The sequence below is a fragment of the Chaetodon auriga genome, chromosome 21, assembly GCF_051107435.1.
Source record: "Chaetodon auriga isolate fChaAug3 chromosome 21, fChaAug3.hap1, whole genome shotgun sequence".
In the NCBI taxonomy this organism is placed as follows: domain Eukaryota; kingdom Metazoa; phylum Chordata; class Actinopteri; order Chaetodontiformes; family Chaetodontidae; genus Chaetodon; species Chaetodon auriga.
Genome location: NC_135094.1, coordinates 17,173,717 through 17,185,668, shown reverse-complemented (window position 1 = coordinate 17,185,668; position 11,952 = coordinate 17,173,717). Strand labels below are relative to the sequence as shown.

Here is an 11,952-nt window from a genome sequence, read left to right as displayed (position 1 = left end):
ACACAGCGTACTCTCAATTAGCTACACAACACACTGTCAAGCTAACGGGCGTATGTATTCAATCCCAGATCATCACGCACATCAGGAAGAATCAGACTAGGATACGCGCTGCGTGTTCTTCAAAATAAAAGCCCCGATGGTGATTCATTGGATTGATGTTTCTTATTATATTACTTATATTGTTTGAATACAAAGAGCAATTCTAAAGTGAATACACTATTATTACGCAGTATTTGTAACATGTAGTGGTAGTTGTACATTACTATCAACACCATAACTGATACTTCTGAGGAATATAAATAAATAATAACAGCATAATTGGTGAATATGTGCAATAAGTATATCTATATTATTTCTACTGAAGAATGTGCAGCTGTAATCTCTGACTGACTGACTGACTGGCTGACTACAAAACAATTAGCATAATTATCATTTCATTGCTCCAGTTTGGTAACTATATTTTGAAAATGTTCACCAGAAGTACGTCGATACTTACATGGTCGCTTGACAAATTGAATATCTTGCACTTCCTCACTCTCACCACTGGAGGGCAGTAAATATTCATGATTCTGGTGCCAGTGAGCCTTTCCACTATGTATAAAAACAACACTACAGAACAACTGATAAACTGCACAATTAACCCAAATAGTGAGCTCAGTAGCTGCAGGAATTTAGCATAAAAACAGCGATTTGGATGACTGTTAAGCAGATTATTTCCTGTCAATATTGCATCAGACATGACTTGTCCTCATATTTTGACCAACTTTTTCATGCTTCTATGTTTGTGTTACGTATTTTTTGTAACCATCACACGTAACCATGTTTTGGTTCTGCCACATGATGAAGACTTTCCTCAGTGAAGGTAGCTTTGGCTACGTTACCAAATGTGAAAACACCTGAACCAGAAAATCAGTGGCAGCTAAAATAAGTAAAAACCACCACAAAGTCCTCCGTCAGGTCCAGGAAGAGGTAACCGAGGTTGGATTAGGCTTGTGGGAATATTTTGGGCCTGGTCACATGAAATGATTTCAGTGCAGTGTGTCTTTCAGTTAACAGCTCAGGTTGGCTCCCATGTGGGCTTATTTTCAGTGTATTCAGAATGGACAGTCAAAATCTAACCTTTCATATCTCCCACAGCTGAAAATCCTGAGGAGCCTGCAGACTTTAGATGCAGGGATGGCACAGCTCCTTCCTCCATGAGGAGCGTCTTTGTTCTGAATTTGAACTCCTGGACCAAAGTCTCTCTGACCTCGTAGAGCAGGGATGTAACAAGCTGCTGCTCATTAATGAGCTCCGTCCTGTTCTTCACCAGGTTGGACATCTCCTCTTTGTTATCACAGAAGCGTACACTGCATACGTTCCACTTTTTACCTCATATTTGCTTAATGTAAAATGAATTCTTAATAAATGACTGTGTCCTGACAAATGTGTGTTTGTGTGTGTGTTTAGTTAAGCAAACTGCTAACTCATCTGGAGTCAGTCTGTATTATACATGCTGACAAAAAGCCAGAGAGAATAATGATCGAGGACAGGCGGCAGCAGCCCCTGAGGGTCTGGCTCTCGGCCAACCTTTGTATCCTGCTGAGCATGAATATGACCTGGTGAGTGTTTACAGACTTCCAAAAGCCTCCTGGTTGTGAAAATGAAACGGGAAACAATGCTTTCACACTGTGACATGTTGTCTGTGTGGTGTCCAGATGAAATTCCTCATTAAGACACACCGTCGCACACATCTGCAGTGTCTGTCTGTCTGTCTGTTTGTCTGTGAGCTAACTTGACCTCCCTGTCTTTGCAGACTCCTGATGTGTTTTCCACTGACACTGGGTAACACAGTGCAGACACCAGACACTTCGCGCTCAGCTCTTTGGATGACATTGAGCTCAGCTGATGTTGAGAGACTCAGAGCAGAGAAGAGATCTACACAATCTGACTGAAATGCTGAAGGAGATGCTGCACCTGGACCCTCATAAGGCCGGCTCTGTAATGAAGACCCTGACCGCTGAGAAGAATGAGCCTCAGATCAGCCACCTGTGACTCCTGCTGAAGAGCCTGCAGGGAGAGGACATTCCACCTTTCATCTCTCACGTTTTATTTTCATTATTCACACATAAATATGTCATTTAGTTTTTTCATTCTTTGGCTTTTAAGTGGTTTGAAATTGTTAGTAAGTCACATAAAACATGGATTAAACTGTAATTACGTACATTTGAAATGATATGAATGTACATAATAACCTTCAGTGTCAAATCAAACGCAGGATGCTCGTAGATCCTGCTTTGAGTGAATATATTCTGATGTGAAATGAGAGTCAGACCCTGACTGTGATTGTGATTGTGATACTGTGGCAGATAATGCTTTCTAAATCCCATTTTTCTCAGGAAACATAAAGAGCCATTCAGGTTTACGCTCGCTTATCTATATATCTTTACATATAAACCCTGTTTCGGACGCTCAGTTATGTCTTATTATTGTAAAACACATATAAGTCACAAATGACGATGAGCGTCTGCCTCATTTGACTGCAGTACAGACACGTCACCAGCAGATGTCAGTCATGCGCAATGTGTTACTTCACTCCTGCGTCGTTGAATTCATTTTCAGGGCAGCTGGTTGAAAAGCCTCAAAAGTTGAAGACCCAAATCTTTTTTAATTTTTTACTTTTTATTTTTACCGTATACAGTTGAGGCAAATTCACATACAAGAATGAAAAGCTTGTGTCATTGATGCAAAGTCAGTATTTTGCGTGTTAGAATAAAGTTAGGCTATAATTTGGCAAACAGTGTACATGTGTATTACTTACCTTTCAGAACCTGCTTGTTCTGGTCTTGACTCCCTGATGATATCATAAGTCAGTTGGTTATATAGGTGACCAGTGCGGTTTTCTCACTGTGAGATAGACTCCCATGTATTCTTTAAAAGGCTGGACAGCTGTGGGTCCTTATCAGGAGACTGTTCCCATGTCTCACAGAGACACAATGCAAACAGCAGAGCAGTACAAGCTGAGCCTACAACACACACTTTCTATTCGAGAAGGCCTTTATATAAACTGCAGGGATTTACAACCCGGACAAATTGGACAAAGTGTCTGCTGCCTGTGTGGGACCAATGCCATGAATCTCTTCCTCTATGCTTCTTGTGCACAGTATCATAAATGCTCATCACGCTACTTTATGCACGTTACCGGACTTTTATTGAGCCTGTTATCTTTAACAGAGAGATATTTCACAGATTTCAGGTTGGGCGAATAAGGTGAAGTCAGTCATAATGGTACCGGAAGTAAAGAGATTTTGTATTCAAAATAAAAGTTTAACGCTTGTTACTTGGGAAATCCTCCGTTCGCACGCATGGACTTTTTAGTTAGGATGGTATTTATAACCGATTTTAAATCTTGACTAACTGTGTCACCTGAGAGTGAAATTTTCAGCTAAAATTGACACGTTTAAAATTTCAGGCTACTTTGTCTGAAATGGGTTTTATGATAGTTTTTAAGTCTTCCGTGTTTTTTTTTCGATATAGGTATGATGGGAGGATATGTCAATACATATTGTATTCTCAGTTTTTAACTGATTCTACGTGTGTTTGGATTGTGGTAGCAAGGCTTTCAAGGTGTAAGTTGTTATGAACGCCTAGCCGTGGAATTTATTTTGAAAGGCACAACCGGAGGTTCAATATTTTAACGTGGGTTTCTTCATACTTTACAACGCCAGACACCTGTTGTTAAGGGAGGACTCCCTCCACACGAAATCCCCAACAAACACACACACAGGCGCGCGCGCACATACACACCAATCACAAGCTCGAGTCAACATCACATGGAGAGAGAGAGGCGCGTGAACAGAGAGGAGCCGAGCCGGACGGTGAGGGGCTTTGCTCACACGGCTGTGAAAGATAAGGAGGGCGCAGTGGTTGTGGATTAATTCGTCTGTCTCAGGATTGGACGTCGGTCACTACTCCGCTTCAGGACCCTTTTTCGGCTGAAATGTTTCAGGATTCAACTGCAGGTGAGTAATTTTGTCTGAGAATTTAACCTCGTTTGGGGGGTAACATTAGCTGCACAAACAAATTGCTGGCATAGTTGAAGTTGACTGCGTGGTTTTAACTTTGAAATTCACGCGAGCTCCTTTAAATGTAACTCGTACTTTAAAGCTGCGTCTCGCCGGTGATAACACCGATCGAACGGTGCTTGTTCTTGACGGGAAATTACTTTAAATCTTTTCTTTACTTAGCACAGCAATTCGGCATACCTTCAAAACACGAAGCATGTATGACCTCCATAAAATCCCAAAGTTCAGATTTTTCTTCGAGTCATAGTTCCGAGCTGACTAACATTAAACAAGCGGTGGCCGTGGTCGAGCAGTCAGAAGTGACTGCAATAGTTGAGATTTTAAGATGATAATCGTCACTTGGTTGATTTTATGAATGCCGAATTAACTAGTTGAACTTTAATACCCGACGGTCTTTACGAGGCTTAAACTCGTCTCGTTTTACTCAGTTACAATGAAGAAGTCGCCACACTGTGGGATTTTTGAGCGTCAGTGTCGTGTTGTTTAATTACCTGTGCACGGAAGGTGCGCCTAGACGGAGTGTCGATGGGAAAGGAATGACCGCCTGTATTTAACTCTTTTCTCTGTTTACTTTTCAAACTCCATCGACTAAAATTACATTTACATCGGCTGATACCGAGCAATCCGTCCGACGCTATACATTAATCCAGCAAGGGAGATTTATAAGCGTGAAGGCTGTCCTCACAAACTCAACATGTATAAACTGATTGCATGATGTGTTTTTAAGATTCATGTCCTGTGTGAGGTGTTGCAGCTAGTAAGTCACTGGTGTGACTGTTGGAGGATATCTCCATGTTTGATATGTCACAGTTAAAACTCCGCCAGATTATATTTTGGGTTGTAATTTGCATCATTACATTACCACAGACACTCCTCCATTGAATCACCTCATACACTGTTCAAGACAGAACACTGCATATAAAAGCACTGTTGAGGAACTGTCCAGCTTCACACATCATTTTCTTCTGATTGATCCATTCAACCTCCTGCACGTTCATTGCTGTCAAATTCAAGGGAAATATGGGGAATAAGGTGTTGAATATTGTCAGAAAATTTCAGCGACCACAAATTTCATGGTGTGCTGAACACCATGAAAAACACTTGTAGTAAAACTGAAGCAAGATGAGGAGCACCACAGTTTTACTTGTTGCTGTCGGGGTGTAGATTCTGCTGAAATCCATCTTGAAATGTGCCACACCTGTGAAACAGTCAGTAATATTGTGGTATTTCATAAGGTTCTTGTCTGGATTAAGAGTCTTCTCTCTCCTTGACAGCATCCTTCATTCCTGTTGTGGTGCAGCGCTGGGTCTGAGAACGGAGCTGAACTGCCGGATAGCAGCCACCAGGCCTGAGGGCCGCCGGACCAAGAAGACATGCTTGCTGCCATGCTGCGCCAGAGTACAGGCGGAGGATCCGGAGGAGGAGGAGGAGGAGGAGGTGGTGGAACCAAACTTCCTCTAAGCATTTCTCGACTCTCCAGCTCCAGCTTGGGTTCAGCGGGCCCTGCCAGCGTGAGCCCCGGAGTGCCGAGCAGGGTCTCCAAGAGTGGCTCGGTGAGCTCCGACAGCCCCGATGTCCCCGCCTCAGACCCACACTATATTATGCAGCTGGTCAGCGACGTGCGCAAGTTTGCTGATGTGCTTCTACAACTCAAAGAAGTTTTCAACTCCGAAGGTACGTTTAGAAAGAGTGAACACTGTTCATTAAGGGGCACGAGGCAAAGCACACCCAGTTTTTTGTAATTTCCTGCTCTCATAGTTGCTTTTTCAATAATTGCCCCTAACCAAACAATACTTTTTTGAGGAACTGATGTCAGACACCATAAATAGATTCAAACTCTAACTCAAGCTTAATCTGCTGCTGTTTTCAGCATCTTTGGAGGTAACCTGTTAATGATTTGTTGCCACAACTGTTGGCCATTGTGGATGAGGGTGTTACATAAAGTTACGCATGTGAGTGCTTCTACACGACCGCCACAACAAGTCATCTTGTTCCCTTTCCTGTGAAGACATGAACGCATCGTTGTGGTTAAAACGTCTTGGCTTTGTGATCATTAATTTTTCCTCACAAACAAGGCGTGTACATCCGTTAAAATCTGAACTCGTGGTGGTGTAGAGGGTGAAAAAAAGCGGAATGGTGCAAACGCAGCCAAAGGGATTTCTAACGGACCTTAGCTGCCTGTCAAATCTTGTGTACACACTGTTGCTTTCACCACAATGTACACAGTCCCAGGTCTGTGTACCTGTTTTGTCCCGCCGCTGCCTTGGCTGCACGGTCAGTCAACCAGCCTTATCTCACTTTGAATGTGGTCCTTGCCCTCTGTGTTTCTTTCTGTGAAGTAGAAAATACAAAGAACGTGTATTTTCTCACCTCTCTAAAAACTAAAGAAACCCTTCCTCAGCGATGAAATAGATAATATCCAAACCAGAGAGAAGTTTAGAGACAGGCGGGAGGATGAGGACGAGGACATGTGCTCATGTCTGTGTGATGGTGTATGTTTGTGTGGGTGGTTATTACATTCCTGACTTGGTATGTTTGGCTTTGGCTTTTGGCTCAGACCAAGAGTTCTCAATCCTCGGACCTGGTAAGGAAGGTATACTTAAATACAATGAGGTGAAGGTGCACGTTAGGGTGGTGGTGGTACCCCCCACCCCACATTACCACTGTGCCATGACACCCAGGCCCTGGAATGCTTTTGTTTTTTTCTGGAGAGGTCAGTAAAGGTGCTTGACCCGGCTGGGCATGCCAGCATTATAGAGTGTGTGACTTGAGCAGGCACTTTTTAAGCTTGAGAGAGCTTTCAGTGACCCATCAGCGTGCCGAGGATCAAAGCAGTAAGCGATCATGTGCAAGAGATCGATGCCTGTAGCTTTATGGTGCGGGAGAAGGCTTGATTTTTAAATATGAAATTCACCCTGATCTTTCCTGACTCCACGTTTTCTGTCTCTGACTAAGTCAAGCGCAATCAACCATAGTTACAGTTTTAATTTTGGTCTGTTTGAAGGTAATCAACACACCACATGTATGCACAGGTTCTTGCTCTGCAACAAGGTTGCATAGCTGTCATACCTACTGTTTGCCCTCGCCGCTTGTCATTAAGAAACCGGTTTATAATCTATGTTCTCTCCAAATAGCAACTGCATTGACTGTGACTAGAACGTCATACCTTAAATGGACTTAAGAACAAACTCGTGAAGAACGTAATTCAGCGACTGTTGGGCCGCTCTGCTACTAATGTAACTGCAGACAATTTACAGGTCCAGTAAGCACAAGCTCAATTATGCAAATGCAGTCACTGAGATGCCAACACGTGATTGTGAAGCAAAGCGTTCCCATTAGAGGGCTTATTTTGGCTAAATACAGGAAGGGGCAGGTTTGGGAAAATAGGCTAATTATGATGTAGAAAACAGGCCTCTCCGCTACTGAGCAGAGTAGCAAAGAGACCATTGTGTCTCAAACTACAGGCAAAAGTTCAGTTAAGGAGCATGTTTGACAAAGCGGTGATTTCACTTGACGTCCTGCAAACACAGACCTCATATTGAGGCCTTTGGATTTCATTTTGTTGTTCATATCAGGATGTTTTGTGCACGTCCCCAGCTTCAATACCTTCAAACTGTCATTGTTGAGGTTTAGCGCTCGAGGGCTTTAGCAGAGCTTGCTAACAGATTGATGGGAGTCACTGACTTGGGCTGTGATTGGATGTGATTTAAATCCCCCTCTAATTTATGGTCATATTGTCTCCACCAGCGCTTCACAATAGTTCAGACCTCTCATTACCCCGGCTTCTCACTGAAACCTAAATGAACCCCCCCACCCTTTTTTTTTTTATAACCACTCAGGGCCAATAGTCAAGAGCAATATTCAGCTTTCAAGCCTTGCAGCCCTCGCAACAGCGCCTGCATTCACAGTCAACGATGTGAGTCTGACACCCATTGTCCCAGGAGGCTTCTGCAGACTAGCATGCTGCTGCTAACTGGCAGCGTTTGCAGAAATGATACTTTCCCAAGTCAAGAATAGCTGCAGCCTGTGGGATTGGTCCCTGGGGGGTTTCTTCAGCCGATTCCATTGAGAATGTTTTATTTATGAAAAAGTTTGTTTTTCTTGCGATGCACATCAACCATAAATGGGAATTACGACATGGTTGCTGTTCAGTTGTGGTCGGAGCCAATGACGCATGACTGAATTTTGTTTTTTTGACTGGAGCCTGAGAAGAAAACGTTTCTGTGCCTTGGTTGTCAGGTCAGCGTTGAGTCACAGTGTGACTGATATAATTTACCTTCTTCGTGTGCAGTGGCCACTTGTGAATGACATGTGGGTAATTGGAGGGGATTATTATTTTGAAGGTGGGTCTTAAGTGGGGTCACAGAGGACGTTTGGAGACCGGATGATGCTGTGGAGGAGGTCCCTGCAGCCTTTGTGTGTGTGACGGTGAACGGGCCCCTCTGAAGCGCTCCATCAAAAGATTAGCGTAGCAAACATTTGGCCCCAGTCTGTCTTCATTCAACAAACAGCAGACTCCAAAACTGTTTTTCAGTTTGCTGTGTTTTGCAGGAGCTTTGCAGAGGACATCTCCTGACCTATTTTAGGAGTAATGGATTAATGCGTAATAAAAGTTTTGGCTGCCTGCCCGACTGGGACAGGTGTGTCATCAGTGTTTTTTCATGCTCCGATGCTGCCGAGCAGAATGATAGCCAATTTTGTGTGTCAGCTGCTTCGGAATGAAAACCGCACCACAAGCTGTTCCCTCATACTTCAGCAGAGGTGAACAAGCTTTACAGTATCACATGCTCAGTTTACAATCATCTGAATCTTATCTGAGCAGCATCTGGATCTGTCTCTGCTGTGGGTAGAGAAGCTTGATCTTTTGTTGAAAAAAGGAGGTCAGATATGTGGGATTCTGCTATTTAAGTGTAATACCTCGTTGCTGTTCTTTTTTCAGTAGGCCAACTTGTTCGCGTACAGTATCAGCTCCAGTCAGCTCATTGTTGATCTGCAGCTGTCACACACTATCTGTTTCTCTTGTGCGTTGATTGATTTTGCACAGACATGTCTTCACCACTCTAACTAACACCTTCCCTTGGGGTAACTTCAAATTAAGTACAATCTGCTTACACAGCCACACTCGTCTCATCTCCCCCTCACCCCTCCCGCTTCTTCCGTCTCATATACCCCGTGTACCTGCAGAACAAACAGCCACGCTCTGACAGTGTGACAGTTTGTTCTTAAATCATGTATTCAGTCACCCCATATCTTAGTGAATCCTTTTCAGTTTTCAGTGCAGCACATGCATGTCACTACTAAAACCTGGCTGCAGCTAACAGGCTCTCCTCAGTACCACTTGGCCATCCTGCCAATGAAGCTAAAGCTAAGAAGCTAATTATTGCATCTCAGGTTTTCTGTCCAGATAGGACAGCTGTGCATTAAGCCTGCATGATAGCAAATTTTCATCACAGATTCATCATCATTAGTCACAGTTTTGATTTGTCAGTGTTAGTGTATGACTCGTTCGCTCCACATGTCAGCTGTGTGTTTTGTTTTGGCTCATAAGCATTGAGTCATGTCAAGTGTCCTAAGTTAATCAGTAAGGGTTTTGGAGGCTCTGTCGTCACATTGAATGTGTAGTTCTGGGTTTTAATGATTAACAGGTCCCTACTAAAAATGTCCTGCAGGTGTTGAGTAATGTTCAGTGGTACACCTTAATGCATCTGACCACTCATTGAGTTACAGTTTTGTGGCAGAGAGCCAGAAATGTTTTTTAGAGCTACTATCTATTTTCTTCAAATCATTGGCAGTAAAGGAGATGATATGATGGTTGCGTTGATGTTAAACGAGTTTCATTTTGGCTTCATTTTTGTGCCTTCAGTTGAAATATTCTGTAAAGATGTGGGAAATAAGTGCTTTTTCTCTTTTTGGTAGCCTGTTGAGTATTCTGCTATGATGCGAAAACTTTGTGGGAAAGTGATTCTGATGTGGGTCCTCAGAGAAAGCCTAAATGCTATTTTCGTCATTTGTATTCTAAATCACCCCTTGTGAAATACCAGCCTAAAATTAGCCCTACTTGGGCTTTTCACTCACCATTCCAGACTTTGTTAATGGCTGTAGCTGTGCTCTGTTTGGACAGTCTATCCCACTGGGTCCGGGATCCACTGTAAAGCATTACAAGCTTCTTCTTGCCTTCAAAAAGTTCCTTTTATGGTTCTTTTACTGTGTCCATTTTTAAAGGCACTGTAAATCATCACAAGCCCTTCTATACTTTAAAGTCATCTCTTAAAGAAGTCAAGTTACATTCTCTAAATGAGATTTTCCACAGATCTCGATTTAATCATACTGTACACTTATCTTGCCAACTAAGCTGCCTAACAGGATTTATTACATTATCTTAATTGTTATGGGTGATCTTTGTTCAAAAGCACAGCTATTGTCTGAGCATTAGTTGATGCAGCACTAGGGTTAGATCTTTGGATTGTTACCCCCTGCAATTAAAGGTATTGTGACATATGGCAGTTCCATTTATCCCCTCTGCCTGAGGAAACAAAACATGAAATTATCCACTGTACAGAACACCATTAGCTTACAATGTATCATTGGCAATGCAGAATGCGTGCAATGGTGGCACGCTGTGCACAGGTGGCAAAACCATGCTGACTTGTCAAGTTTAATAGCCTAACTGCACTTGAAGATTTGTATGTTGTTTTCAAGTTGTAACCCAAAGGAGCTCCCTCTCTGTGTGTCTCTTGCCTTCCTTCCCCCTGGTGAGATTTATGGTTATGGGCACTGTTTTTGCTGGGGCGCCTTTGTTCCAGGAGGCTGTCGATGGCTGCCACACACTAAGATAGCGCTCCAGGATTCCCACACTATACATGAGAAGCCAAGGATTTTGGGCTGTTTGATGAGGGGCTGTATTCTAGAAACTCAGTCCTAAAGGCTTCTTATATACACAGTTGAAGTAATGTGGGTATTGGAGATGGCAGTGTACTTCAGTAATCTTACACGTAGAACTCTGAACAAAGATGGCAGGTATCACCTCACCAACACCCATTCGGTTGTGTGATCAGAAGACCTCCCCTCTCCCATCTCAGATTAAGGCTTTGAAACAAAGATGGCAAATTTATCCCCTGAATAAGCTTAAGTAGCCCTTGAATCTGTAGCCTCTACCCCTGCATTGGATTAAAGTCATCTAGAATTAGGCAAGGCAGCATTAATTTAACACCCTGCACAACATGTGTGGGGCAAAATATTGATCCACTAATAATGTCTTAACTGATTTTTAACCATGTTTATGATCAATAACTCATTCATCATTAAGAGTTTTTTTTGTAGTTGAAACCTTTTTATTTTATAAATAATAAATTGCAATGGGTGATTTGTGCAACACAAATTGATTAGATATAGTACTTGAATCATAAATTAAATATACTCAGCTAAATAAGTTTAATCATATATGAAACAAACAAGCAAAAATGCTCTGCCTGTTACTCAACAACTGGCCATTAGAGATTGAATGTAATGATTTTGTGGAAGATACAGGCTTTTCTGGACCTTAATTAGAGCACACTAGACATGCTTTGCACTTACAACACAGTTTAAACCATTCATAGATCAGCAAAAGCACTGTAGATTATAAATCCCTGTGTCAAGAAGCAAAACAACATGGACTGTCTCAAGTCCATGTGTTTTGTTGTGTAAGAGCATATCTGTGTTGTCAGAGATAAGCCCACCGTCTATCCACTGTATCTGTGCATTACAAAGATGTAGCAATGTCAGTTTTGCAAGGGAGAATTGTAAAGCAGATTCAGCCATAGTGAGCTGGTTAGATGCTGCCGGTGACAGATGCTAATCTCAGTTTCAGCATGTCATCAAGGTAAGTAATGGGTTTTAGCATGCTGGC

The 11,952-nt window shown here is 42.6% G+C and overlaps 1 protein-coding gene across 2 annotated transcripts in view; it reads left to right on the top strand.

Moving 5' to 3' along the window:
- The first annotated feature begins 3,873 nt into the window (after positions 1 to 3,873).
- Positions 3,874 to 11,952, top strand: part of arhgap29a (Rho GTPase activating protein 29a) — a 32,955-nt gene continuing 24,876 nt past the window's right edge. Inside the window, exons 1-2 of one of the 2 annotated variants that reach the window (XM_076761675.1) lie at positions 3,874 to 4,001; positions 5,339 to 5,738. In XM_076761675.1, the coding sequence (XP_076617790.1) occupies positions 5,438 to 5,738 (301 nt within the window). In that variant the 5' untranslated portion in view covers positions 3,874 to 4,001; positions 5,339 to 5,437. The remainder of the gene's footprint in view (positions 4,002 to 5,338; positions 5,739 to 11,952) is intronic. The other variant, XM_076761676.1, reaches the window with a different exon arrangement.